We start from the raw sequence: 26,500 nt of genomic DNA, 5'->3' as shown, positions 1-26,500 counted from the left end.
CTACACAGCCATGCAGGGGCAGGCTGCCATGTGGTTCACTGGTGTTGGTTTGGATATGCAACTCGGGTGTACTGGACTTCTGCTATCTGAATATTTCAGGTTCATTCTGTATGCACCATACCAGCATTTTGATACATCTGCTGTAGCTCTGAAATAATATTCTGTCTCTGCTGTTTGGAAATCATGAACCACTCTGCCAAATTCTACAGTAGTTCTACATCAAGGAAATTTTTAAATGAAAAAGGAAGATGTCAATTGAAATCCAGATGCACAGCTGCACTGAAGGAGAGGCCACTGGGATGCATAAGCACAATGCCACACAGCTTCTTCAAAGAGTAATCTGATAGCAAAAAAGGTGATTTGTAGTGGGAACAACACATGAATGTGAACGTACTTTACTGAAGTAGCTATGCCAGTAATAATCTGCTGGAAGAAACATTTCTGGTAAAATTTTGCAATGTAGATGTGCTGTACATGGTTGGTGAATTGTTTCCACCTTGATATTACAAAGATTACATCCCTGCCAAAAATACAACAGATGCTTCAGTGAAATGCAAAGAAGTTTCAAGCTGGTTGACTACAATATTTTGTTTTGTTTTTAAATTCTGGCAACAAATAGCATTATTACTTTTCTCCATATCATTTTTGTATTGATTCAAAATAGGCACTAACAGTCTTTGGAATTGTAGGGTTTTCCCTCTTTCATATTAATTTGGATGTTATCTTCTGTTCAATAAACTTACTATTTCAATAATTTATGGAAATATTGCATAAAAGTTATATATATATATAATATATATATATACACACAGCTACTTGTAACTTTTTCAGTACAGAAGCATACAAAAAAAGAGCTCATTCACAGACACTATTGCATTAAAATGAGATGGAATTCCCAACCCAAATATTTAGCAGAGGTAGCATGCATCAAACCACAAAAATTGACTTACAGCAATAATGTAGACAAGAACTACTGAAGATACAGAAATCACTGTATACCAAATATGAATGGGTATTCTTTTCACTTGTCTTAGATAATTAATGGCACTATATGAGTAAATGGGAATATATATATCCCTCTCATGCTTTAAAAGAAAAAAGGAGTATGATCTGTTAGAGAATTCCTTATATCACAGATTCCGTGCTGTACATGTTCTCAGCTGATCATGAGCCAACAGTGTGCCCAGGTGGCCAAGAGGGCCAGCGGCATCCTGGCCTGCATGAGAAATAGTGCTGCCAGCAGGAGCAGGGAGGTGATCATCCCTTTTTACTCAGCACTGGTGAGGCCGCATCTTGAGTACTGTGTTCAGTTTTGGGCCCCTCACTACAAAAAAAACCCCGAGGTCCTGAGAAGGGCAACGAAACTGGTGAGAGGTCTGGAGCACAAGTCTTATGAGGAGCAGCTGAGGGAACTGGGATTGTTTAGTCTGGAGAAGAGGAGGTTCAGAGGAGACTTATTGCACTCTACAACTTCCTGAAGGGAGGTTGTGATGAGGAAGGGTTTCGCCTCTTCTCCCAGGCAACAAACAGGATCCGAGGAAATGGCTGCAAGTTGTACCAGAGGAGGTTTAGGTTAGACATAAGGAAGAACTTTTTCTCTCAGATGGTGGTAAGGCACTGGCGTGGCTGCCCAGGGAGGTGGTGGAGTCGCCGTCCCTGGCAGTGTTCAAGAAGAGTCTGGATGAGGAGCTATGAGATACGGTTTAGACGCTTGTGGCAGCAATGGTAATGGGAGGATGGTTGGACTAGACTATCTTGCAGCTCGCTTCCAACCTTGCAATTCTATGATTTTCTTGATTAAAACGAATTTCATTCACCAAACAAAAATTTAGTGTTTTCTATTCCATTTGCTTCAAGAAAAGAATGTCTGCCATATTTTTGGAAGTGCTTATTTAGAAAAAAAAAAAACATACAAATGGAACTGCTACAGTATATTACACACACACAAAAGGTATTTCCTCTACAAATGAAAATATTGCTCATTATTGCCATTTTATGTGAAGTCTGTAAGTTAATTGCATTATAGTAGTTAGTTCTACTTTACACAGCTCTATAATCAAAGTGTAGAATAGTTAGGATCACTAATAATTTTCTCAAGAGTCATCTGTCAGCACCCATAACTTATTATGAAAACAATTATGTCACTTCTGGCATATCTTTCAATACTTTGGTGTCTGCCAAAGTAAAAATCAATAAAAGGTTATTGCTATTCCAAGTCTGTTATCAGGTAAGTGGCTCCAAGGGCACTCCCTGTTAGGGAACTGCCATTAAAGCTTTCAGAACTGCGTAATCCTGGAGCATGATTAGACTACTCCAGTGAGCATATTTCATAACACCCAAGTATTTTCAGACTTATCATTAATACCTACAGTTAAATAGTTACTGTGGAACACTGAAGTAGAGTGCTGAATAACACTGAAAAAACTTGTTGGAAGTTAGCACATATTTCTATGAGTATGTGTCTCAACCGACTTCTCCTGGTCTGTGTTCATTCCCTGCCACCCAGGCAAACATTCCTCCACTTTAATACTCAATATAGGCACTACAAAACACTCTTCAGATTTCAAGATCTGTAAATCCCACTTAAGATGTCACTATAACATGCTACTAGTGCAGTTAAAGTCTTGGTTCTTCACCACAATGAAACGCTAGTAACTATTTTGCCAGAGCTGCTCATCTGCCTACATGCTATATTTCCATATTGCTGATCTTTGAGAATTTATTTTTGTGTTGCCAAAAGAAAGGTTTCAACAGCAGCTGCTCTTCCAAAAGAAGTAGCTCCAAATAAACAAAGAAATCAGTTTGTTAGGTCTAAATAGGTTTATAGGCAGTTTGAGTGCAAGTGAATGAATTCCTGAAGGAGACTTCATTTACAGACACGTATCTTTGCAGAATCAGGGCTTGCTGAGTGGACACAGTGAAGAAAAAGTGCTTTAGAGCAAGGAGTGGTTTTGCTTGTATGAATAAATAAAAAAGAGGTAGTACTATAATAGAGCAATGAGAGATGAGTCAAAATACATTGAGTTTGGGGATAACCCCTCTGTAGACCAATCTCCAGAACCAATCTTCAGGATTGCAAATCTCCTCCTCCCGTGTGAGAACACTGACATCATAAAATCAAGTGTGTGCAGGTGAAGATGCCCTCAGAACCTTCTTTACTGTCAAAACTGACAGCAACAAACTTGCTACTTCCCACCATCAACGCTTAATGCCTTGCATTCATGCCAATGACAAGCTTAATGTGAACAATGACAAATACAACCAAATCACATTAAATGAAGCAGACACAAAAGCTCTTTTGATCATTCAGATAAACCAGTTTTACAGTAGAGAACATTCAGAAGGTGAATCTCAATGAAAAATCCTCCAACACTTTTTACTGCAAAACGAGTAGTAACATGAAAACAACACTGGGTCATCTTTCAAAACTGTCTATATTCACAAACCATAATTTATCTCTGTGAAAGAAAGTACATGGAAATGAGATCACTCAATTTCTTTTACCTTTGCAATGTTCTCGTGCAGTTTGAAGGAGGGATCCAGCTCTTCAGTTCTTGTCGCGTGCATGGGAAAAAGTGCTTCAGAGAGAAAGCTAGAATTCTGTGAGAAAGAAATCAGAAAGCATTTAGCATTCAACATCCATTTCTTCCTCCTAATGCTTATTGAATTTTGTTCAGAGTTTCAAAACTCTTCCAATTGTTCTTAAGTTTTGGTAACTAATAGCATTTATTTTACTCATCCAATTAACTGATTCCAAGTCCCTGAAAGAGGCAAATCCCCCCTAAGTTTTAAGACTGTTTCTGCAACTGCAGTTGTCTTTGTAATCAAGCTTCCTAAACCAGCAAAGAATTTTGCCTAGAGGGAAAAAACAAACCACCTAACTTGAATGAGGCAGGATTTAGTCTTCAGAGGAAATATAAACACAATAACCAAAGAACACACTTTTATCTTTTGTGAACATCCTACTTCTGTGTACAGTAATATCATCTACGTAACATGGTCAGTTCCCTACAATTATACCCCCTAGGTTAACCGCTCTTTAATATTATTTCTACAAAGTGCTTGCCTCTTCTCATACAGTAAGAAAGAAAGCAAGCAGGTTGCATATTTGCTGACATAAGGAAATGATAAATTGATATCCAGGTGTGGACTGGAAAAAGCAAAAACATACCAAATAAAACATAGGTCTCAAACGTACACAGGTGCCTAAATTGAGATTTATAAATCTCATCAATCCATGTTTGTGAACTTGGTATAACAGTTCAGAAACAAAACTAGAAAGAAAAATATTTTTGTACACCCCCATTGCTCCTCTGAAACACATTCTAAAATTATGCTTACTTTTGTTAAGTGCTTGTAGATAAGGGGAACCTCTAGTCATGGCTATAACAGCTAGGAAACCAGTCTGTGTAATCCCTTGATTGGACCATATGCTCCATTTATTTGGTAAGCATATTTTCAACGCGCTTACCAACAGCAATGAGTCTAGTACAAAAACACAGAAACTATAGCCAGAGTTACTTCAGTAACAAGCAGAAGGATATGTCAGTGCACGGCTATCATGCCATTCTAAAAACTTTCAACTACAGGTAGTTCTAAGAAATACATACTCTTCAAAAATAAAAGTACTTAAATACTTAGACACAAGAATACTTAGAATACTCTGTTTCATTTACCTGTATTCTGAAGAGGACTAAAAGATCACTTCAAGAAAGCCCTGTGCCAAGTTCTGGTTAGCACAAGGCAACTCAATTCAACATCATGATATTACGTATCTCCTATCAGAAGGCCTAAATCTTTTGTGAATCTTATTCTGGGTTTTGATTTGTCAGAACACAAATATAGCATTATCCTGTTTAACTAGAATATTCCAAGGTCCTTTATTAGATTTTGCATTTAGTGTACAACTCGTGCAACACAGAATATCATAATAGCTTAGCAGATGTATACAACTGGGAATGCAAAAGGACTGCAAGCCTCTCATTAATGTACTTCTTTTATATGTCTTCACATCTGAGCTCTATGGAAATAATCTTTGTCAGACAGCCCTGACAGAATTTCCCAGGAAAGTATCAGCTTCCATATTCAGTTTCAGATTAAGTTAGCTCTGCCCTTGATCTTTTATTTGCAAGCATCTTTTAGTGATGTTTTTTTTCTGCACAGGGACAATAATAAGAATATGAGAAAATACATTCATTAAGAAAGGTTATGTAGCAAAACCATGTGACTTGTGAAAGGACTATATTTTGCAAGATTTGTAGAATACAATAGAATATTGCTTAGGTTGGAAAAGACCTCAAAGATCATCAAATCCAACTGCAACCTAACCATACTACCCTAACTGGTTCTGAAGCTCTACGTCAAACCAAACAAATGTTCCCCCCAAGTCTGCGAGTAATTTTTATGTTCTGTGAGTATATTTACAAAATAGTAATAGAAGTAGTAAGTTGACAGCATCCCTGGTATGGAAATATCTAAATCATAAATATCATCATTACATCTCTGTAAAAATTATTTTGGAAAACATCTGTAGTCTTTTCAGATTGAATCCCGAATAAAATTCAGAGAAACTCTTGGTTCTGTATTCAAGATGAACAATTTTTCTGGCTTATTTTCCTCCAGATTGTTTGGCAGTATTGACAAGGTTCTGAAAGCAAATCTTTCTCAAATACCAGCTTCTCATATCTACTAGGCTACCATTTCTTCAGTTTCCCTCTCTTGATATATACTGATCCTTCAAAAGCTTTTATCCTTACACTCCAAAAATACCTCACTGTCAATACAAACAAGTAGAGAACATATGAGCAAGGTATATTACACTCATGTACCCATGGGGGATGAAGGGGTAGTATATGATACACATCCACTTAATCAGAATTGTATTTGTATATATGCAATATACCATGAGATAGTCTCCTAGAGCTAGTTTGGGGCACTACACTGGCACAGCACTGTTGGCCGTCTGTCCAAACTAGCATGGGACATAAATACACTACAATCAGATTAGCAGTGCAATATGCTGCACTCAAAGCCACTCAGTTTAGGCCTAGTTCCCTACACATGCTCAAATCCAACTCTAGCACTACTACTTACAGCCTACTTAGACATTGGAATAGTCTCACAGGCATGTTCAGGAAAACTCAGAGACAGGTAGGTCTCAAAAGTAGTAGTTACATGGCTGGTAACTTTTCTTGTTAATTTTTTTCTACAGGTTAACATCTATATGATGAATATTATATCAGTATTTCCATGCATTTGTAGAGAATTATTTCTGGTCATAAGCTTCCACCACTTTGTTACAAAATTCATAAAAGTATATAATTAGCCCTCATTCATAAAAAATTTTGCATTCAGTTGTGCATCTAGGTGTTGTATAACTGTCACAGAAATATCAGAATAATAAGTGAAGTCGTCTCCCCTTCAGAAGGAAGGGAAGATCTCAGAGAGAGGATCCATAAAGTCACTCATTATAAAGATAAAATACATACTTAAGTTTATTTCATTACACCTATTCATCTGTTTTAAGCATGTGTACTAGTTTACAGAGCCATGTCATTTGACTGAAGGGAGGTTGAGGAAGATTCTCTTCCTGCTACAGTGGTGCTAATTCTGTTCATCATCATTTGCATAATTGTAATTAATAACTTGGAGAAAGTTACATTATTTATATTCTTTCTTAAGTATCTTACTGACTGCTATATGAGATGAGGCCAACGCTGCATCTAGACAAATGTTCTTTCTTTGGAATCTAAAAGAGGAGGACCAGATGCACGTACTGCAGGAGAACACTTCATCTGCTTTTATTCTGCCATACCCCAGACACACACCTGAGCAGTACAGGTTAGGATTTCTAGTAGTGCTATGTTCTTACCACATTCAATAGTGAGAGACAAAAGCACTGAAAGTATATATTCATGCCCATCTTCTCAATTTAGGTGCCTTCACAAAGTATCTAATTTAGATGGGATGAACTCAAGCATCTTTATCTTTCAAAGACTGAATGATTTAATGCTCATAACCATGCCATAAGCAGGCTGCTCCTTACAGAAACCATGCACAAGACAAGAATTTTTCCTTCACTTGGGAATTTTATATGTTTACCAACATGTTCACTGCTCTCCTTTCCTACATGTGAATATCTTCTCCTTGTCTGTTGTTACCAAGAAAGGAATCCTCAGGATTCCAGTGCACTGTCAATTCAAGAAAAGCACAAGGGTGAAATTCACAGCAGCTCCTAAAGTTTATCAGTGGCTCTGATGACTATTCTTGTTTTGATATCACATACACTAATCAGACTAATAATTTATTCATTATATTAAGTTCAACTATTTCTTTGATCTTTTACAAATAGGGAAGAATACTTGACAAAAAATGACTGATTATCCATATAGTAGCATCACCAATAAGAAGAGTAGAAAAACTAATAATCACAGAATCACAGAATGGCCAGGGTTGGAAGGGACCTCAAGGATCATGAAACTCCAACCCCCCTGCCACATGCAGGGCCACCAACCTCCTCATTTAATGCTAGACCAGGCTGCCCAGGGCCCCATCCAACCTGGCCTTGAACACTTCCAGGGATGGGGCATCCACAGCCTCTCTGGGCAGCTGTTCCAGCACCTCACCACTCTCTCTGTAAAGAATTTCCCTCTGATGTCCAACCTAAATCTCCCCTCCCTCAACTTAAAACCATTTCCCCTCATCCTGCAGTTATCTACCCTTTCAGAGAGTTGATTCCCCTCCCCTCTGTAGGCTCCCTTTAGGTATTGAAATGCTGCAATGAGGTCACCCCGCAGCCTTCTTTTCTCCAGGCTGAACAAGCCCAGCTCCCTCAGCCTGTCCTCACAGGGGAAGTGCTCCAGTCCCCTGATCATCTTCGTGTCCCTCCTCTGGACCCTCTCCAACAGCTCCCTGTCTTTTTTGTATTGGGGGCTCCACACTTGGACGCAGTATTCCAGATGGGACCTCAGAAGAGCAGAGTAGAGGGGAACAATTACCTCCCTGTCCCTGCTGGCCACCCCTCTTTTGATGGAGCACAGGATCCCATTTGCCTTCCGAGCCATAAGGGCACACTGCTGGCTCATGTTAAGTTTTTCATCCATCAAGATCCCCAGATCCTTCTCCACAGGGCTGCTCTCAAGGACCGCTCCTTCCAGTCTGTAGGGATGCCTGGGATTCCTCCAGCCCAAGTGCAAAACTCTGCACTTTGCCGTGTTGAACCTCATCAGGTTCACCCAGGCCCACCTTTCTAGCCTCTCGAGGTCCCTCTGAATGGCATCCCTTCCTTCAACCGTGTCAACCACACCACTCAGCTTGGTGTCATCAGCAAACTTGCTGAGGGTGCACTCGATTCCGTCATCGATGTCATTGATAAAGATGTTAAAGAGCACTGGTCCCAAGACAGACCCCTGGGGGACGCCACTCATTACCAGCCTCCACCTGGACATAGAGCCATTGATGACCACCCTCTGTCTGCGGCCTTTCAACCAGTTTCTTATCCATCGAGTGGTCCACCCATCAAATCCAAATCTCTCCAATTTGGAGATAAGAATGTGGTGGGGGACCATATCAAAGGCCTTGCTCAAGTCCAGGTAAATGACATCGGTCGCCTTTCCCTTGTCCACCGATGCCGTCACTCCAACATAAAAGGCCACCAGATTGGTCACGCATGACCTTCCTCTGGTGAACTTGTGACTTCCAAGTGACCAGCAGTTCTCTCTAATGAAAAGAACAGTATTTTACTCATATTTATCAATTTTTAAAATAAATACCTACATATGCTTGCCTGCACAGCTCACTTTCCAATAACTTTTGTCGAAGTATTTAGGGCAAGCTTTAATTGGAGTGGTATCGTCCACATAATTAAATAACAACTTGATTTCCAAACCTCACATAAAAAACTGTCCTACTTTTATTCTGCAGGACAAACAGTTTATAGAAACACACACTTGTAAGAATATTACAACAAGCCTGTAAAATGGCAGCACAAATTGGAGGCGCACGACACCCATAACTACCAGAGACAAAGGAGAAACTGCCCATATTCCTCTTTGGTGACACAACATCTCTGATTATCAACATCTACCATAAATCATCTATCAAAGCTTTTCCACGCTTAAGCAAAGTTACAGAAACAAGATGCTACCACGCTGAAAATGATGCAGAACACCAACCAGTTACTGTATGACTGATAGAAATGAATTCAAAACATTCGCTGTGCTGTCACACAGCAATGGAAACAGAACAATTAACTTTTGGATGTTTTTAAAATACTTCTTAATTAATTACTTAGATACAACATATTTAACGGAAAGAGGAAAAAATATCAGAACTAGCTATGTTCTTCATTATCTAGAGGAAAGCCTGTTTTGATGTTTGACAGAATTTGGTTTCATTACTTAACATTATTGGAAAGAAAAAGAGCTAAAGTCTTTTTCTGTTACCAGTATTTTACCTAAACTGCCATTTTTCTGGACTACTATGTTCCCTGAGCACAAATGCAGACAGAAATACATGACTTTGACTATGACTTTGAGACCAATCAAGAGAACCACTGTCAACATCTAAATAAAATTTCGTTCCTGAAGATGTAGCAAAACACGATTTGTGAATATACAGAATTTTAAGTACTATGTAAAGTTTCTTCCTTTCCACTAATGAGGAAGTGACTCTTTCATTATTTATTCAGTTCACATGCCTGTCTTCACGTGTTATGAAATCTACTGGAGCTCTTGAAAGTTTTACTATTTTTTGTTCATGAAGCAGGAGGTCTTACTCCTTTTGCACAATTTAAATAGAAAGAAATACTAGGTGATAAGTATTTGAATTTTACAGGCAAGTGGCGTGATTGAACCCCAAGCAAACTGGAGCTCTGATGTGGATCAGTCTTGCTATATTCCTGGAAGCAAATAGAGAGAGAAACTTTATTTTTGTTCAAAGCTAGGTTTTTTGAGAACAGAATTCAGAGTAATAGTCATTGTCAAAAAGTAAAAAAAAAAAAAAAAAAAAAAAGTTTTGTAAATAACATTTGTCTCTTGTTTCCCTACACAGGATGTTATTTTTAGTTTCTTCCTATGACAACAGGCTGAGAGAGTTCATCCTGGAGAAGAGAAGGCTATGGGGAAACCAGATAGTGGCACTTTGCTATACAAAGTGAGCCTATCAGAATGAAGCAGACATACTCTTCAGCAGTCTGTCTTTAAGTAGTCTGTTGTGATAGGTCAAGGAGAATTGGTTAGAAATTAAAAGAGGGGAGATTTAGATAGGGTTAAGGAAGAAGATTTTTGTAGCACAGTCCCTGCTTGTAACTCCAAGATAACAATTTCTTTTTCCCCATTTGTCTTCTCCAGGCTATGACTATTCTCTTTGCTTGTCTGATCAGTCCCTTCAGCAATTAAAGGTTTGGGAATTCCTTTGATTTTTATTACTGTATTCCTTTCACACTAGTCCTCTCCTCCATTTGCTGTATCTATGCTCTGGAGAGCTCTCCCAGGTTGGTTCCTCCTCTGGAAGCCACTGAGCAATTAACCCTCCTTACAAAGACTCCGGACAACCTTGTGGAGCCCACAGCAGCTGGGCAAGGTCAGCAGGAAGCCTTTAGTACTACACCTCATTTTAACTGCTGCCTTTTAAAGGAACACAAAATAAACAAGCAAAGATGAGCAAGAAATCAAGGTACATGTTCACACCACGTCGAACCACTGTGAGACACTCTAAAATTTGGGCAGTCAATTCTGCAATTGAAAATTTTCTCTTGGCTACCTGCCAACTTCTGCAAATTGTTCTGTAGGTACACAGAACAATCCAAAAGGATCAAGAATGTTTTCTCTTCTGATTTTAAGCTATATTTTTATAATGCAATAGGTAGACAGGAGAGTAGCAATAATTCTTGGATTCCCAGTATAAAATTTCTGGTTTCACTCTTCAGAAGAAAAATGAATGAGTATAACAGCCATTTAGAAGCTAGCTTCCAAAAATCCCATTTGTCTCATATTCCTTCTGGAATGATCAGTTAACCTCATCTTTTCAGTACTCATTTAATGAAGCATTCTGTGAAATTAGAAAGACGTTGATGTTCCACTTTTCAAATAATGGGTCACTTCTGATTAAACTTCGATTGAACATTCAACTTTCAATCTCAAAACAAATTGCCTCCTTCTCTTTTTAATTTGAACCCGATTTCTTGCTGCCCTCAGGTCTCCTGACAGTAATTAATTGATTAATGAATTGATTAAACGTGGATCTAAAAATGCAGAAAGAAAAATCTAAGAACTCCAAACTTGGCTTGCTCTTGCTTATATACGATGAACGTTTGCATTCAAATTCAGTCCTGATTTATTAGACCACTATTCCTAACTCATCTTATCTGCCCTCTACCAATAAATCGGATAGCATACTTCACCTTCTAAAGGCTCTGTATTTGCCACTCCATATGTAGCGTCCTATATCATACATCCAATTCATTTATCAACTTTCACCCAAACCATTTAAAATCACGAATAAAAATCCAGCACTTCTGGTTATTTAAAGTAAACCAGAATCTGTACTTAAACTTATTTTAGAGTTCTTTTTTGCCGCCATTAAAAATAAAATATATAAGATAAAAATAAAAGTAATGGAAATAGTTCTGTTGTAAATACAAGAAGTTTTGCTTACCATACTAGGACAATGCTGCATCTACAATAACAATACAGTAACAATATTCCTGTTTTCTTGACTGTTACTTATATCATTATATATCATATATAACTAATACGTATATCATTAGTCTTAGTATCCCTCTCTGATGAATAGTCCATAGATCTCTGCAGATTTGTGTGGTTTTGTTTTGGTTTGTTTGTTTTTGAAAGTAAAATGCAGTGTTTGTGCAGTATAAACATCCAGTGGAGCTTTCTTGACTCGGCAGTAATGCTCAGTCTGGAAAAACTTTATCAGTTTGACTTGTCAATATTTGTCAATATTGTAAACATTTAGGATAAGTTCGCCCACCTTCACTACACAATATTTGTACTTCCAATTCAGTACAGCACAGAAGTAAGAGACACTTAGGAAAAATAGAAGGAAAGCAGTGAGGAAAAAAAATCCTTTGGCAATTTGTGCAGTTAGGTCAAACAGTATAAACACAATAGTCAAACGATCAAACGATGCCATGAGTCCCAAACTCAGCAAAGCAAATAAAAAAAAAAAAATAAATAAAAATAAAAATAAAAAAAAAAAAGATGAAAGTCAAGAGAAAGTTGTTTATTTCTTTATAGAGATCAAAGAATCAGGACTGAGAATATAATCTGCTGCCCATTCACATTTATATGCTGGATCTCTTCCACTAGCTATTAACCTGTTTCACTCTTTCTGCCTTTTTGTAATTCAACAGCACAAAGAGCAGAATTGCAGCAGCCTGAGGGGGACACACAAACATGCAATGTCTAGACAATAAAACAGAAAGGAAGCAGTGCTTACCTTCAAAAACAGACTGGGAAACAAGTCTATTTGGGTTGCTGAATTCACCTGCAGAGCCACCACTATCAAGTTATGCCAGTCTAAAGCTATTACCCACAGAGGACTACAGATGCATGAGGAGGTGTCTATATCTGTAATTCATTGACACTGCAAAAATTTGTCATAGTATGAAGGAGAAAACCATGTTAGAAAGATAAAGAGAAAGCACTAAGCAGAACAAAATACCTTTAAAATCTGCACTGCAGGCTTTCACTAATTCCTTCTTCCATTTTACTCTAAGTCAAGCAATTGGAATACGGTACCTTGGCAGCAAATTTACAATTCTATTATTTGTGAAACAGGTGTTTCACCTAAGATAGGCTAAAACACCATTTCTTCTCCATTTTCTTCTTCCTTTCTTTTTTTTTTTTTTTTCCTTGGCAAGACAGAAGAGATTGAACCATGGGTTTCATCAGAACAAGGGTCAAAAATAAAGTAATGGAGAAGTGCATCTCATAGATTAACAGATGATTTTTCTTCGGCTATCTGGAAAACTTTTTTTTTTTTTTTTTTTTTTGAGAAGGCACAACATAATTACATTTTAAATAGACTTAGTGAAATAGTGGATCATGTTACAAAGAACATACCAAAGTCAAAGTATGATTCTCAAATACGTGGTTTAAACCAAACTGATGAAACAACACCAGGCATTAAGGTGTGGCATACAGGATTTCGCACTAATAAAGGCCATTAAATCTGCAAATATATCACAAAAGGGAGTGCGTGCCTCTCCATCTTACTAACAGACTGACTTTTCACTTTCTTGCAAATGCACTTAACATTGAATTAAACATTCACCCATAAAATACATGAATGATTAAGATTTAAAAGCTGCCTTTCACTGGCTAAACAAAACTAAAGATTTAAAATAAGTATGCTGTTTAATTATTTTCGTAAAATAAACTTTCATGGTTGCCACAAATTACTCTGTGTCAAAAATCTCCAAGTGAGAATGATCCTATTCTGCAAAAATAGACATGGCTGCTGGAGTTGCTGACAAAGAGCTTTTCCTTAATAATATCCCTATTTCAGTTGACTAGAGAACTTTCAGTAAAGAATGAAGACCAAATTATTTTCTTTTTTTCTCATTCTGGTAAAAATATGCACTGACCTTGCGATGTCACCAGATGCTGGACAAAATAAGCAAGGCCTGCCAAACCAGACGGCACAGAAAACAGAAGCAGCAGACTTTCAATCACTGCTGCACAATTTACTTTATTATTCAAATCAATTGGAGCCAGAAAAAACCTCAAGCCAACAGTCCTCAGACAGGAAAAGAATATAAGCACTTTTCTTTCATCTCTTTTAACATAATGTTTTTCTTCTCTGCATTTGTAAGTGAATTGAAATAATCACTGTAAAGCTATAAGACTGCAGCATGAAAAAGTAGCTTTTAAGATGTTGGATACTTGAATAGCTTTATTTCCTTTCTCAAATCTTCCCTGGCCGCTTCAGAAGCAGAATCAGTAGTGTAAATAGGAAGAAACAGCAGAAATCTAGAACCTCATGAAAGATCTCCCCCAACAGGAAGATCAGTTCCTCTGTAGGTCTAATGGAAAATAAAACCATTATGCTAAGGAAGCAACACAGTCTTCAAATCAGAGCTTGCTTGCATCTATCAATAAAAATACAAGTTGACTTTAATAACCTATCAGTGACACAAATAACAGTTCAAGGTTGTATGACAGTCCAATGATCTTGACTTTTTTGTTTTCAAGTTATTAAAAAAAACCAACTGGATTGCCAGTAGAAAAGTATTCCTGATACTCTGCCAGAAGACATCTAGCTGATCTATTGAATTTATCACTCAGAACAATGGCAAAATGTTATGCTGAAAGGAACACATTCTCCAGGAAAGATAGATAACTTGGTGCCTTTCATCCATAGATAACACATTCTCAGTAGCTAGATGCTCCAGTAAGTTATCAAACAGAAGAAATTATTGATGTCTGAGTAAATTTCTCACGTTTTCCCATATCCCATTGACCCTGCTAAAATCCAAGCTGTTTTTCTTCCACTGACTTTCAACAGTCCTCAGTCAGTTCCAAGAGAATGAAGAGCCTGTAACAGAATATGTAAGGGCAGAGTTTACAGCAAGAAACCTGTACTCATGCTGTGCAAACGTTAAAGATGTTGTGCACTTTTGTTTCTGTACAGAAGGCTTATGCAAAGATCTTTTCCCCTCTCCGAGATGCACTGTAGAATGTCTGGGATATCGAAGCACTAAGATTTGTGAGTCTAAATATACAGTTGGAGTAAAGTAATGCATCCGACTGACAAGGATGTCACCAGATTCATTAACACTGGTGGAATAACAAAGATTCTATTTGATGCCATTAAATAGTTAAACATTCACTTTTTTTCAATAAAACAATTTGTGCAATCAATTGAACATCAAATGCATTTTGTCTTGAGAAACACAGAGTCATTAACCTTAATTTCAGCACCTCACTACCAAATCTGACAGCATTTGCATGCAAATGAAGAGATGGACTATTGTATAAATGCACAACTTGCAAGGACTAAGCTGAATAAACTCTATGTGTATCAAGAAAATAAAAAGCACTCCTATAAACAAAAGACAGATGGGAAAAAAGAGAAATATTCCAGTCAGCATAAATATGGTATAAATAACTAAGAGCATGCTATTATAAAGACAACATAACTCATAAGTGAGAAGGGCAAGAAACACAAGTAGCCATGGCTCAGATGTACCTTCAAAAGCAGTCCCTGGATGACGTCCTGAGGGCAGGTTAGACTACATTTTATTAGACACTGCAGCTTGTCCGTAAACAAAACTAAAATCTCTCTTCACCTTGATGCAACCAATGGCTTATCCCTGTTGACCTTGAAGTTCTACTGCAAACTTCATAAAATCTACCAGAACTGAATGCAGCAGCAAACTGCACTGACAGTTTTAAAAATCAAAATCCTGAGTTCCTAAGCAACCTGCCATTCTGAGGCTGGTAAACATTTGTCTTTTGCAAATCTTTGTTAAATCTTAAAAGATTTAACATATAGTAGGAAAGAAGGAACAGAAAAATGAGGAGGGAAGTTACGTTCTTGTAATTTTACCTGGAAAGGCTCCCAGATATGCAAACTTTCTGGTGGTCTATACAAAAAAGAGGAAACCTGGCTTCTACTTAGACAGGAAAGCCGGTGGACACATCTCTGAAATAGAAGGGTGAAACAACTGGCACTAGTTCCTTTCTGAGGACATTCAAGGACAAGCTACAGAACTAAGCTGAGGCTAAAAAAAAATAGACCATGCATTTGTATATACTCAGCTCTGATCCCTCAAAGAAAATGATGCTGTGATGCATGTAACTGAAGTTCTTGATACATATACTTGGATATGTTAAATTAATTGGTGCTGTGTCAGCCCAGAAGGATATAAATGTTAACAGTAGAAAGATGGCAAAAAAATTACCAGAAGAACCTGGGCAGTTATAGATCATCAAGTCTGTAATCTTGAGATATCAAAATTCTTTCCTGTCTGGGAAGTGTTTTGAGGACATGCCAGAAGTAAAGGAGAGAATTATCTGGTTATGGAGTAACAGTAAGATTAATGATGTGATACATAATGCCGAGATAACTGCATTAAGAATATAGAGATCAGAAACTTTGGATCATAAAAATTGATTTTAAGCACTGTAGCCGTTTGACCATTGAACCACAATAACAATACAAAAATGGCTCTCAGTAAAGGATATCACAGATCAGACAAATCATTTTTGCTTTAGATACAGGCAGGCAGATGCAAGTGCATGTGTGTGCAGTTAGATTTCTTGCTTTACGCAGAGTTTGCGAGGTTAAAAAAATCTCTGTTGTACATACATACATTTATACTTATAAATACTGCTTGACAAGAACCTTTTAGGACAGAATTGGTAGAGTAACTCTTACCAGTGTTTATCTGCTTAACATGAAATGCATGCTACTTGCTCAGGTAAGTTCCAGCTAAGCTGGTGTAGCCAGAAGACAGAATCTGTGTCCATCACTGGGGATTATTATTCATCCTTCTCACAGATTTACTGTTTTTTTTTTTTCTTCTTCAGTCTTGTTGATATATAAAGTTCATTCTGCATCAGATACAACAGGCAGAGAACTGTTCTTTTAAAGTAACAATGGCATGTGATAAATTCCAGCAGTCAGAGAAATGGTGGTAGCTCACTCATGGACAGAAATGAGCTTTATTTTTACTACTGTGTGAAATTGAAGAAATAAAGTGCTGGAGGTTATAATGGTAATGGATGTAGGTGTTCACCTGGAAATAGTCAGCGGCCATCAACTACTCTACACAATTAACTATGATGAGATGATGGATAATGCAGTTGCCAATTTTAAAATAAAAATAATTCTGAATGCTTCCTACAAATTTCATTCATATTAAACTGAACTCACTGTGGCCAATTTTAAGCACTTTTGTTGAACTAAATTAATTGTTATAAGTATAACGTCAAGGTCATAACTGGAATTGACTCAAAAGATCAGTGATTCAATAATGACAACGAACAGAACAACCTAGTTACCAGGTGGTATTTGTGGTGTGCTCCCATTCTTGCCTATCCAGATGACTGGAGAAAGTCCTGAACCTTTACAGACTACCACCATTCTGTGCCACCTGAATTCTGTTAATTCGTATGCTCAATTCAAAGCTTCATTTCACACACACACACACACACACACACACACACACACACACACACACACACACACACACACAAAAGAAATGAAAAAGCTAAAGTACCACGCAGCATATATTAAATAGAGCTCCTAATTACTGACGCTAAAACCCCCCAATTTGCAGACGTTCTGTTTTGCTTCCATGCACAACAGACAGGTGTAAACACAGTTTCCAGCTCACTCTTAAAAACACACACCACAGATGAGCAACGCCATACTGCCTCAGCCCTCCCTGTACACTGACACGGACACATGAAAGAGAGAAAAGCAGCATGAAACATGGGAGTTATTTCTCAGTAAACTAGACTGTAAGTTCTCTCCATCAAGGACAGCTCCTCTGTTTCTTTTGTGATAACAAAGAAATCTTGCAGAGCTTTTGATTTGTTTTGAAATAAGTGCATGATATATCAGCCTGAGCATGTAAATACTGAAATGAAGAAACTGCAGGAAGTTACACTGAAGAGTGATAAAAAGAAAAGAGGGCAGCAGTGGGGGCAGCAGGAGGAAGTGGAAATTGATGGTAAAAGGACAATCAAGAAGCCATATTCATTGAAGAGTTAAGATTTAGTGGCCTTTGTTTTACATCAGTGTGGGCAAAAATCACTTTTAAGGTCTCTAATGAAAGCTGAAAGTTACCTTCAAAAAGTTATGCATATTTCAACAGAAATAAAAATCATTATGCATTCTCTCTAAAGGGGATACAATCTAAAACTGTCAAAATTCTAAACTCTTCTACATATATTACATACAAATGCCTTCTATAGAGAAATCTCTTTTCATTTTTCTTCCAAATTAGCTTAGTGGTCCATGGTATTGCACTATCTTGGTCTAGTCTGTGAATAATGTGACAGGTAATTTTTATAGTTCATGCCTGTACTTAAGTTTGACTGAAGATACGGAAAACAACTTTTATGGTGTAGGTGTAAAAGTAAATGTTCTGTAAGCCCTGCAAATCCAAACTTGGACAGCTATCATAAAATATTTCATGCTAAATATGTGTCCATCAATAAATAGCAAAAAAAAAATTCCAAACCCACAAAACAGAAGGTAGGGGATTTTAATACGGTTTTTGTTGTTGTTTTAGGTTTGGGGTTTTTGGTTTTGCTTTGTGCACTAACGTGTTTTCTCAAAACAAAATGCTAATGCTAACATTCATGCAATCTGCCACATTATTGCAGAAGGGATTTAAGATTCTTTGTTATCAAACAGAAATCATTATGAAATGGAATGTACTGAGAAAGATGAATACTATGCAGATAACACAGAAAACCATCTAGCTCCAATTAAAAAAAATTGGATGCCTCATGAAACTGTAGTCTACAATGCCACAGAAATGGGACAGAAACAGTCAATTTACATCATGAAAAAGAGCTCAAAATAGCTCCATCAAAACAGAAGAAAAGCTCCAGTGTCAGCTTATATTTGCAAACGACCAGAAGGGTTTCAAAATGCTGAGCAGTCTGGTGCTTCATTTCCAATGCTCAGGAAACAATCAAATCTCCAACTGAAACCACAGCAAATCCAGATTATATTTCTCTTGTACCTAAACGTTAGGCAGCCACAGTCTCTATGATTTACATACGTTCTTGTACTTGAGCAAGCACGATATAAACTGCTAAGAAAGACATAATAAAAATGAATTCTGTTATGTAAACTTGAAAAATAGGAAGGTAAGGAAAAAGCTAAATTGGAAAAAGAAGTTAAACTTTTCAAGTAGAAGTGCAGCGGTTTGGTGGAATCCATGTGGATGAAGTGTGACTCCAGAGAGAGAAATAATGTTCTATATAATCACTTGGATGGAAATTAATCATTAGTCTGAAAAGCATGACTTTTCAGAGTAAGAGGATCAGAAAAAGATGATCAGCATTCCTCCTCTGGAAATCAGAACATGGTCCTCACACAGAGGTAAAACCCGTGTGTGTCAGAGGTTAGGAGAGGAAGGCTTTCTCCAGCAATTGAAGACAATTCCTGGAAATGGTGTTACATCTTCTTCCATCTGAGAAATTCTTCCAAGCTTACCTCTTACTGGCAGATCAAAATGCTGTGTATTTTCTACTAGTAAATAAGAGAATTTAATTTCACTTGGTGCATTTTCTATATGAGTGTACTTAAAATGTAGTTTACTAGCAGACTTAGATCTGACCATAGGCATTTGCCATGCAGATTTAATCTCCCCAAGGCTCTGCTTCAACTTCTTAGATAATTTCAAGCAAGTTTTTTACTTGCTCTTCTGGTCTGAACATTTCCTCTTGCAGCTTTTATTTCCCCTTATTTACACCCCAGGTTGCTACCAATGAAAAGCTTTTACAACCTCCCCTCCAAGGACTGGCATTACACTTGCTGTGTAACAACTGCATTGCAAACGCTGACCTATAACTACTGCTTTGTAGACAGACTACCAAGCACAGATCTCAAACCACTTTTCTCTAAACCAGAGTTTTTTTCTGCACATAGAATAGTGCTTATACAAACAGTGTCTATTCTACGTGACACTGCATGCTATCTGACAGGTGGGTAAAGTAAACAACTAGCTTATATTCCAAAATAAAAGAACTACCTGAGTAGGTCACAGCAGTGAAAGGGACAGCAGAAAAAAGCAACCTAGTCTAGAAAAACACATCAAATCATTCACTTTCAGAAATCTGTCTTCCTGAACACAAATCTTTGCACAAATAAAGCATACGAACCCGAGGCACTACTTAGAAAGTGGAATGGCTTGGAAGTAAACAATTAAAAATCACTCCCCATACCTCAAACAGACCTCTTCCAGTCATTTACCTGCACAAGAGAACTTCCTATAATATTTATTAATTCAGCTGTAAACCCAGCAGATTCTGTCTGCCTTACAAAAATAGCATCCCTGCTTGATACAAGAAACAGAATCCTCAGCTTGTCCCCAAATGCCTTGTCTGGTAGAATATAACAAACTACACGAGGCACTGAGCCCATGTTTTGATGCACTGGTAATAATCAGTACAATGAATAACAAATAAAAAGCAAGGAATCCAAATTTAATCACTCTGTGAAACTTCACTTTTCTGAAAAAAGTCTGCCTTCTTGCCAGCAGAAAGTTTCAAATTTTGTTAAGCAGATTTACTTCACACATAAAATAGATTTCATGATGTCAATGCATCCTGTGGTCTGAGAAGTACATCAACTTCAAAACAGAAGTAATGTGCAACTGTTTTAATTCTACGAAATGAATTTGCAAGGGGGACAAAAGCTGCATTTTGAAAGAGAATCAAATTCTGTTTGTTTAAGCAAATATGAAAACTTTTTTTTTTTTTTTTTTACAAGTTTAATTGTATTGCTGAATCATTTTGAGAGAAAAAATGTACAGCTGCAAAGTTAACTGAATGTGAAAAACTACTTTTTCCTTTTAGCCAAAGGAACCTTCAGTGATCGTGTTGGAAATGTTGCTGGGAAAGAATCATTATTTTGATATACTAACGTCTGCAGATTCTTTCTCATGCTCTATAGATCCTGTATGAGCAGATCTGGAGTGAAAAACTATGCGGAACAGCTGCTAAGTGACAACAGAAATGTGCAGCAGATGACAAGCCTGTCACAAACATTGCACTCACAGAGCTTCTGCCTTCACATTTTCCTTAAAGACTTTGCATTGTGTTTAACCTGAAATGGAATACTTTTTGCCTAATAGGTGCAGTGATGTTTAGAAACAAAAAAAGACTGTTTATTTATATCAATTCTTGACTTCATCTACTTTAATTCACACATCTTCATGATAACGCTTCAACATTTGGCATATTTCTGCTTTGTTTTGCATTTGTGAAATGGAAGCATTTTAGCATACAGTGTCAGGAAGTGCTTCAGTTCTACTAACTTCCAGTTTTGTTTGTGAACTTTGGAACATGTGCACATACAAAGATATGTACAGTGTAAGAACAACAAAGAGAGGAATAGGAAGTCTGTACATTTTACATTTACAATAAAGCACACACCCTTTTTCACAACTGCTGTTTTTCAAAACAACTAATGCCAGCTGACCAGATCAGGGTAAGTTTGAGTTGTCCATGAGCAAATATAACCTATAGTAGTGACGGCCTAGGAAGGACAAACCTTCCAAGCAGATTATTCTTGTTTAATTCCAAGCTGGTCTGCAAATAAAAGAGCATGAAGACTCCAATCAAGTGCAATCAAGATCTTTAGAACCAATACATACGCTAGAGAGGCATGTTTGGCCCTCAGAATGAAGATGCATATAAAAATAATTTTGAAGGCTGTCTCACCCTACTTTGCAGAAATAGAAATACACATCAGAACTTATTTCCTCTATGTTGGGTTAGATCATAAATAACCTATAATACCAATGAGTAATATTAATGTTGTTAACACACTGTTCTGCAACATTTTTTCCTGCTTTTTCTTTGTTCTAAACTCTTCTCTGTTTGTTTGAATACTGTAGTCGTATAAGACTGGAAGCTTTGAAGTTCTGTGGTAATCTATTGAAGATCAAAAAACTGTACCATTATAACCCTCAAGAATACATCTGGCATGTAAGGATACAACGGAGGAAACCTTATTCTAGCTTTCTGCTATTTGCAGTTTGTTTATTTTTATTTGTAACTACCTCTGATGTGTTGATATCCTCATAAGAAAACTGCACTGCAGGTACTCCAAGATGGTTGATGAAGTAATCGGAATCTCCCTGTATCTGCACAGAACTCACATTAGATCCTGGACATTTCGTCTTTTCCACACAGTTGATGCTCTGACTCTGAAAAACAAACACAAATCAAAGCTCCACTTATTTATTTGCAACCAGACACTTAACAACTCATATCAGCATACCATTTACACACTATTTTGCTCAAAGCACTTCAAAAACAGGCTGGAACTTACAACAGGGTAGGCAGGTATTAGCTGATTCATACTTACTTTGGGCGAGGTGATCTTTGTGGTCTTTTCCAACCTTAGTGTTTCTGTACCTGGTAGGGAGTCTACAGAGCTTTCATCATCTACTGATGATATGATGCAGTGTTTGGAACAGGGAATAATGAGTACACTACAAGATGTCTGAGACTTTCAAAGGACAATGAAAGTCACATCTGACTGAAATGGTAGGAGAGGAAGAAGAAGAATTCTTCAGTAGCATGTGAAATTTTCCAAATAGGACAGGAGATTAAAGGTATCTTTTGATAACATGCCCAGAGATCTTTAATGGCTGCTACACAATCATTCTTTTTTCAGTTGTGGAGTTCAGAATGTTTTGCATTCATCAAACAAATAGGACAATATAATGAACTTGAAGATAACGAATAATAACATCATGCAATTAATAAAAAAATTCCATAAGTGAAATGTTAAAGTTGGGGAAAGTAGGGGCAAACTACCAACTGAGTTGATGCAAGAACAGCAGCCCATCATACAGCATGCCATACATTCTACATACAATAAATAAATCAAAGTAAATAAGAGTTGTGATTTGAAGGACTGTTGTTTTCTAGGGATGGGGGAGACTGAGCATTCCACATTAGATGAAGTGAAAAGACCAAAAAAACTGAAAAAGAAGTCTGCACAAAAAGAATGGATCATGGAGGCTAGAAGATCACAATAACATGAAGTGTATTAAGACACTGAAAGAATCAGCAATGCAAGTAATTGCTTCCACTTCTTCCTTTCTTATTATTCATTAATAATTCAGTATAAGAAAAGATATTAAGGAATCATTTAGTGGAATAAGATGCAAAAATGAGATACTCTTAGTGTGCAGAAGGATGATGGGAGGCATGGGAATGAGGGGAAATGGGATGGGAGTAATTAGGTAGTGGAACTATTTTAAAAATATATCTAGAATAAACAATCAGCAACATGCTCTGTAACAACTCCCTCCCTTTTGCAGAGCAGACAAACTAGAACACTTTATTGCAGTTTTACAGTAAACATGCACGATAGCATATTCAGATCACTCATAATTTTTCAGGCTTGTCTCTACTGTGTCACTCAGCCCTCCCTTTATGCTGGAAGGAAAGCAAGCCATGTGGTTAGAGAGTAAGCATCTAGTGGTACATGTCAGTGCAAGGATGTGTATGCTAATCGTAATTGGGTAATTTTATTTCTCTGGAGTTCATTTTGTTTTTCAGCATCATGTTATTGGCTCATATTACAAATGTGAGAAAGAGTACCATATGGCCCATAAAATACATTTAATTTGTATTAATGTTATAAAGTAGACCTCAAACATTTAAAGTATAATAAAGTGGTACTTCACTGCAGACATCATTTTTCTGTTGATTAGAGTTAAGCATTCATAATGCCTTTTACTGCTACATTAAGATGCTGCCATAAGTAAAAACCTAAATTAAAAACAAAAAATAAAAAACCAATGGTTATTTCCACAGTCCACTTTCCACCTAGAGACACTTACTTGTCAGTAAGTTCAGGTCACCTACCTTTCTTTAAGTGAATACAGCTGAAATTAAAATCCTAGCTGCTTTGAAGACTGATTTAAATGTCCAAGCAGTTTTCAATAGGACAAATAAAGAGTGACTAATTGTTCCTACAAGGTGCCACCAATGCCAGCTTCAGAACCACAGCACAGAAGCTTATTATTCATGAATAATTAAACCTCTATTTCTTGAAATGAATAGCTACTTGGGTTAGTAACTAGTGCAAGGCAAACACGCTATAGGAGATAAGACCATCTAGATGAAGTCAAATTATCTAAAAAGAAAACAGCTACAGAATTTATCATGTTAATCACAGATCATGGAAAAATGCAGAAAAAAACAAAACAGATAAACTGGATTATATCACAGCAGTGCTCAGCTGAAATGGCACAGTTTTTTTCAAACACATCCAATGGAATGTGCAGAGAAAGTCCGTGGGGATGAAGAAGAAAGGGATCCTCGTCACAAGGCAAATTAGCATCTTAGTTACTGCAAACATGTTAAGCTGAATCATCATCAACAGACAGAAAAGGCCAAGGAAGGTGCATTGCAAAGGATTCATGAGTACGCATCTCTCACCCATTAAATCTTGCCACAATCCAACAAATGAATCACTAGAAGGTCTGAGAGCTCATAAAGATATTATTAGCTCTTTGCCTGCTCTATGAAAATTGGATGAAAAAAGCACACAGTTTCTAGGAATTATAATTAATTCCACAGCAAGCACACTCCTCTGTTTTCTCCCCTCTGATTACTGGTTTGGCTATAATCATCCTGCTTTGCTCTCCTTCTTTGCTGATTGATCATATATATTACCATTAATGCAAATTAGGTGTTTATAAAATTATAAGGGACATTTTATGCCATGCTTTCCTATTTAGTACTTAAGGTACTTTTCAAATCGACTAAAGACAGTGTAAGGTACCTGATATCTCAGTCCCATCTACCATCACAGATAGAAAGTTGACATTTCCCAAATTCTGAGTCCTGCCAAATTGTCATGATTCAAATATGTACATAAGCATCATTATAAATTAGACCCATTCATTCATTTTTTTCTGCAGAAGAAAAAGAAAACCTAAATGTCCTACTGATAAGGAATATGCTACACACAGTGAATAGCTGTGGTATAAGTAACCTAAGTTTTACACACCACTAAATTTAAGAGAGGAGCTATCTATCTGCATAATGCAATCATGATTACCCACATCATTTTATGGACATAATAAAGACATTTAAAAAGGGATGGGGTAGTTAATTAACTAGCACACAGTAAACTAGCACTGAGCAAAGCAGTCATTTCAAAGCACTTGCACGTCTTTTACCTCTCTTTTGCCAATAATGGCAAAGTTCAAAATGCACTTCAAATCCATGATGATCTTTGATTCTTTGATGCTGTATGAGACACTGAAATGCAACTAACCAGCTTCATCTGATGATATTTCTACTACTTGCCAGCATATTTAGTCAACATTTATATAACAAAGTAGAGTAGGAATGCTGAAGAAAAACAATCAATCTTTAGACATAGGCTGTAAGTGTTCGGAATAAGTTAAGTGTGGTTAAAACTTCAAGAAATCTTCTCAGACAGTGATCAAAATCTGCTGCTTTGATTTTGTATTTAAAATAAGATATTGGGTCCTTAATTTCTCAGCAATTACTTACTTCCAGTTTATGCATATACTTATGTAAATATGTATGAGATTTTACTTAAAATATCTAAAATCCAAATGCTGTTAATTAACTTTTAATGGCAACATGAAAACCTTTACTGAAACAAAGTAAGTCACATAAAGAATGCATTTACCTCTCAGAAGACTCCCTAGTTTTATCCCTCAGTACTTTTGCAGTAAAATGAAAATATTCCCTCTAAGAACACAGACATTTCATTCAGAGGACTGTCTTGTCACCAGGGGGAAAATAGCAGATAACAAAAGCCTCTCACCAAACTAGTGTTTATTTAAAGATATCAAGGACAAAGAACACCTCTAGGGAATTTAGCATCATCTACAATCCTTCTGAAACCCATCACAGTGCATATGGTTCTCAAACAGGTCACTAGAGACACCAAGGGATCACCACTGCCCCAATAGAAATTTCCTACAAGGTACTCTTTATTTTCTCACAAAACTACTGTATCTTGAAATTCTAAGAGAATTCTTAGTTCTAGCCTGCACTGAAAGAAATCATTACAGTTTCACTAACATGAAGTGCCTCTCAGATAAACCATACATTTTTCAAGGAATTTTTCAGTTAAAATGCATGCAGTTGTCCCGCATGTCAGAGAAGACCTTTTTCATCACGGGGGAGCAGTGAAAATTATGATCACTACAATGCTTACAAAAGTGTTCAAGAAACATGTAGATGTTGTACTAAGGTACGTGGTTTAGCGGAGAAATATTGGTAGCAGGTGGATGGTTGAACTAGATGACGTTGAAGGTCTTTTCCAACCTTGGTGGTTATGTGAAAAGTGCAGACCAAACGGAGATTAGCCAAGGCTCTCTTCTGATAATAAATTCAGATTTCTAATGAGCCAAGGAAAATTCAAGTTTAACTACACAACATGAAGTGCAATACTTAAAAAAGTCCAATTTTAACACTCAAAAAAAGTAAAATGAGTTTGGCCTTTTGAAGACAACTTCCTAACAAAACTGGTAAACCAATGGTTAAAGAAAGCATGGATAAAGATATCTGCTTGCTGGGAGATGTTTAAATACAATATTATGTGCTGTACTACTTTACAGATGAAAATTGTTTAATTTAGAGCTACAAATCATCAAACAACCATAAGCCTGTACTGCTTGTTCAAGGCTGACTTTTTCATCAAGCAGTACATGCATGTTTTTGAAGTCACTGTTTGTTTGTGATTTCATTTTTATATATGATCATCAGTGTAAGGTCATTATAGT

At 37.0% G+C, this 26,500-nt stretch overlaps 1 protein-coding gene across 14 annotated transcripts in view; it reads right to left on the bottom strand.

Annotated features, from left to right (window-relative positions):
* Nucleotides 1-26,500, bottom strand: part of NAALADL2 (N-acetylated alpha-linked acidic dipeptidase like 2) — a 411,612-nt gene that overhangs the window by 52,766 nt on the left and 332,346 nt on the right. For all 14 annotated transcript variants that reach the window (XR_016469794.1, XR_016469793.1, XR_016469789.1 and 11 more), the window contains 2 exons: nucleotides 21,773-21,919; nucleotides 3,505-3,600 (listed from right to left, as the gene is read on the bottom strand). Coding sequence is in view for 3 of the 14 variants with exons in the window: in XM_090147729.1 (XP_090003855.1) it covers nucleotides 3,505-3,600; nucleotides 21,773-21,919 (243 nt within the window). In the remaining 11 variants the exon portion in view is untranslated. The remainder of the gene's footprint in view (nucleotides 1-3,504; nucleotides 3,601-21,772; nucleotides 21,920-26,500) is intronic.

This window comes from Phasianus colchicus, chromosome 10 (genome assembly GCF_987193195.1).
Source record: "Phasianus colchicus chromosome 10, bPhaCol1.hap1.1, whole genome shotgun sequence".
NCBI classification, from domain to species: domain Eukaryota; kingdom Metazoa; phylum Chordata; class Aves; order Galliformes; family Phasianidae; genus Phasianus; species Phasianus colchicus.
This window is presented reverse-complemented; position numbering and strand designations above follow the sequence as displayed.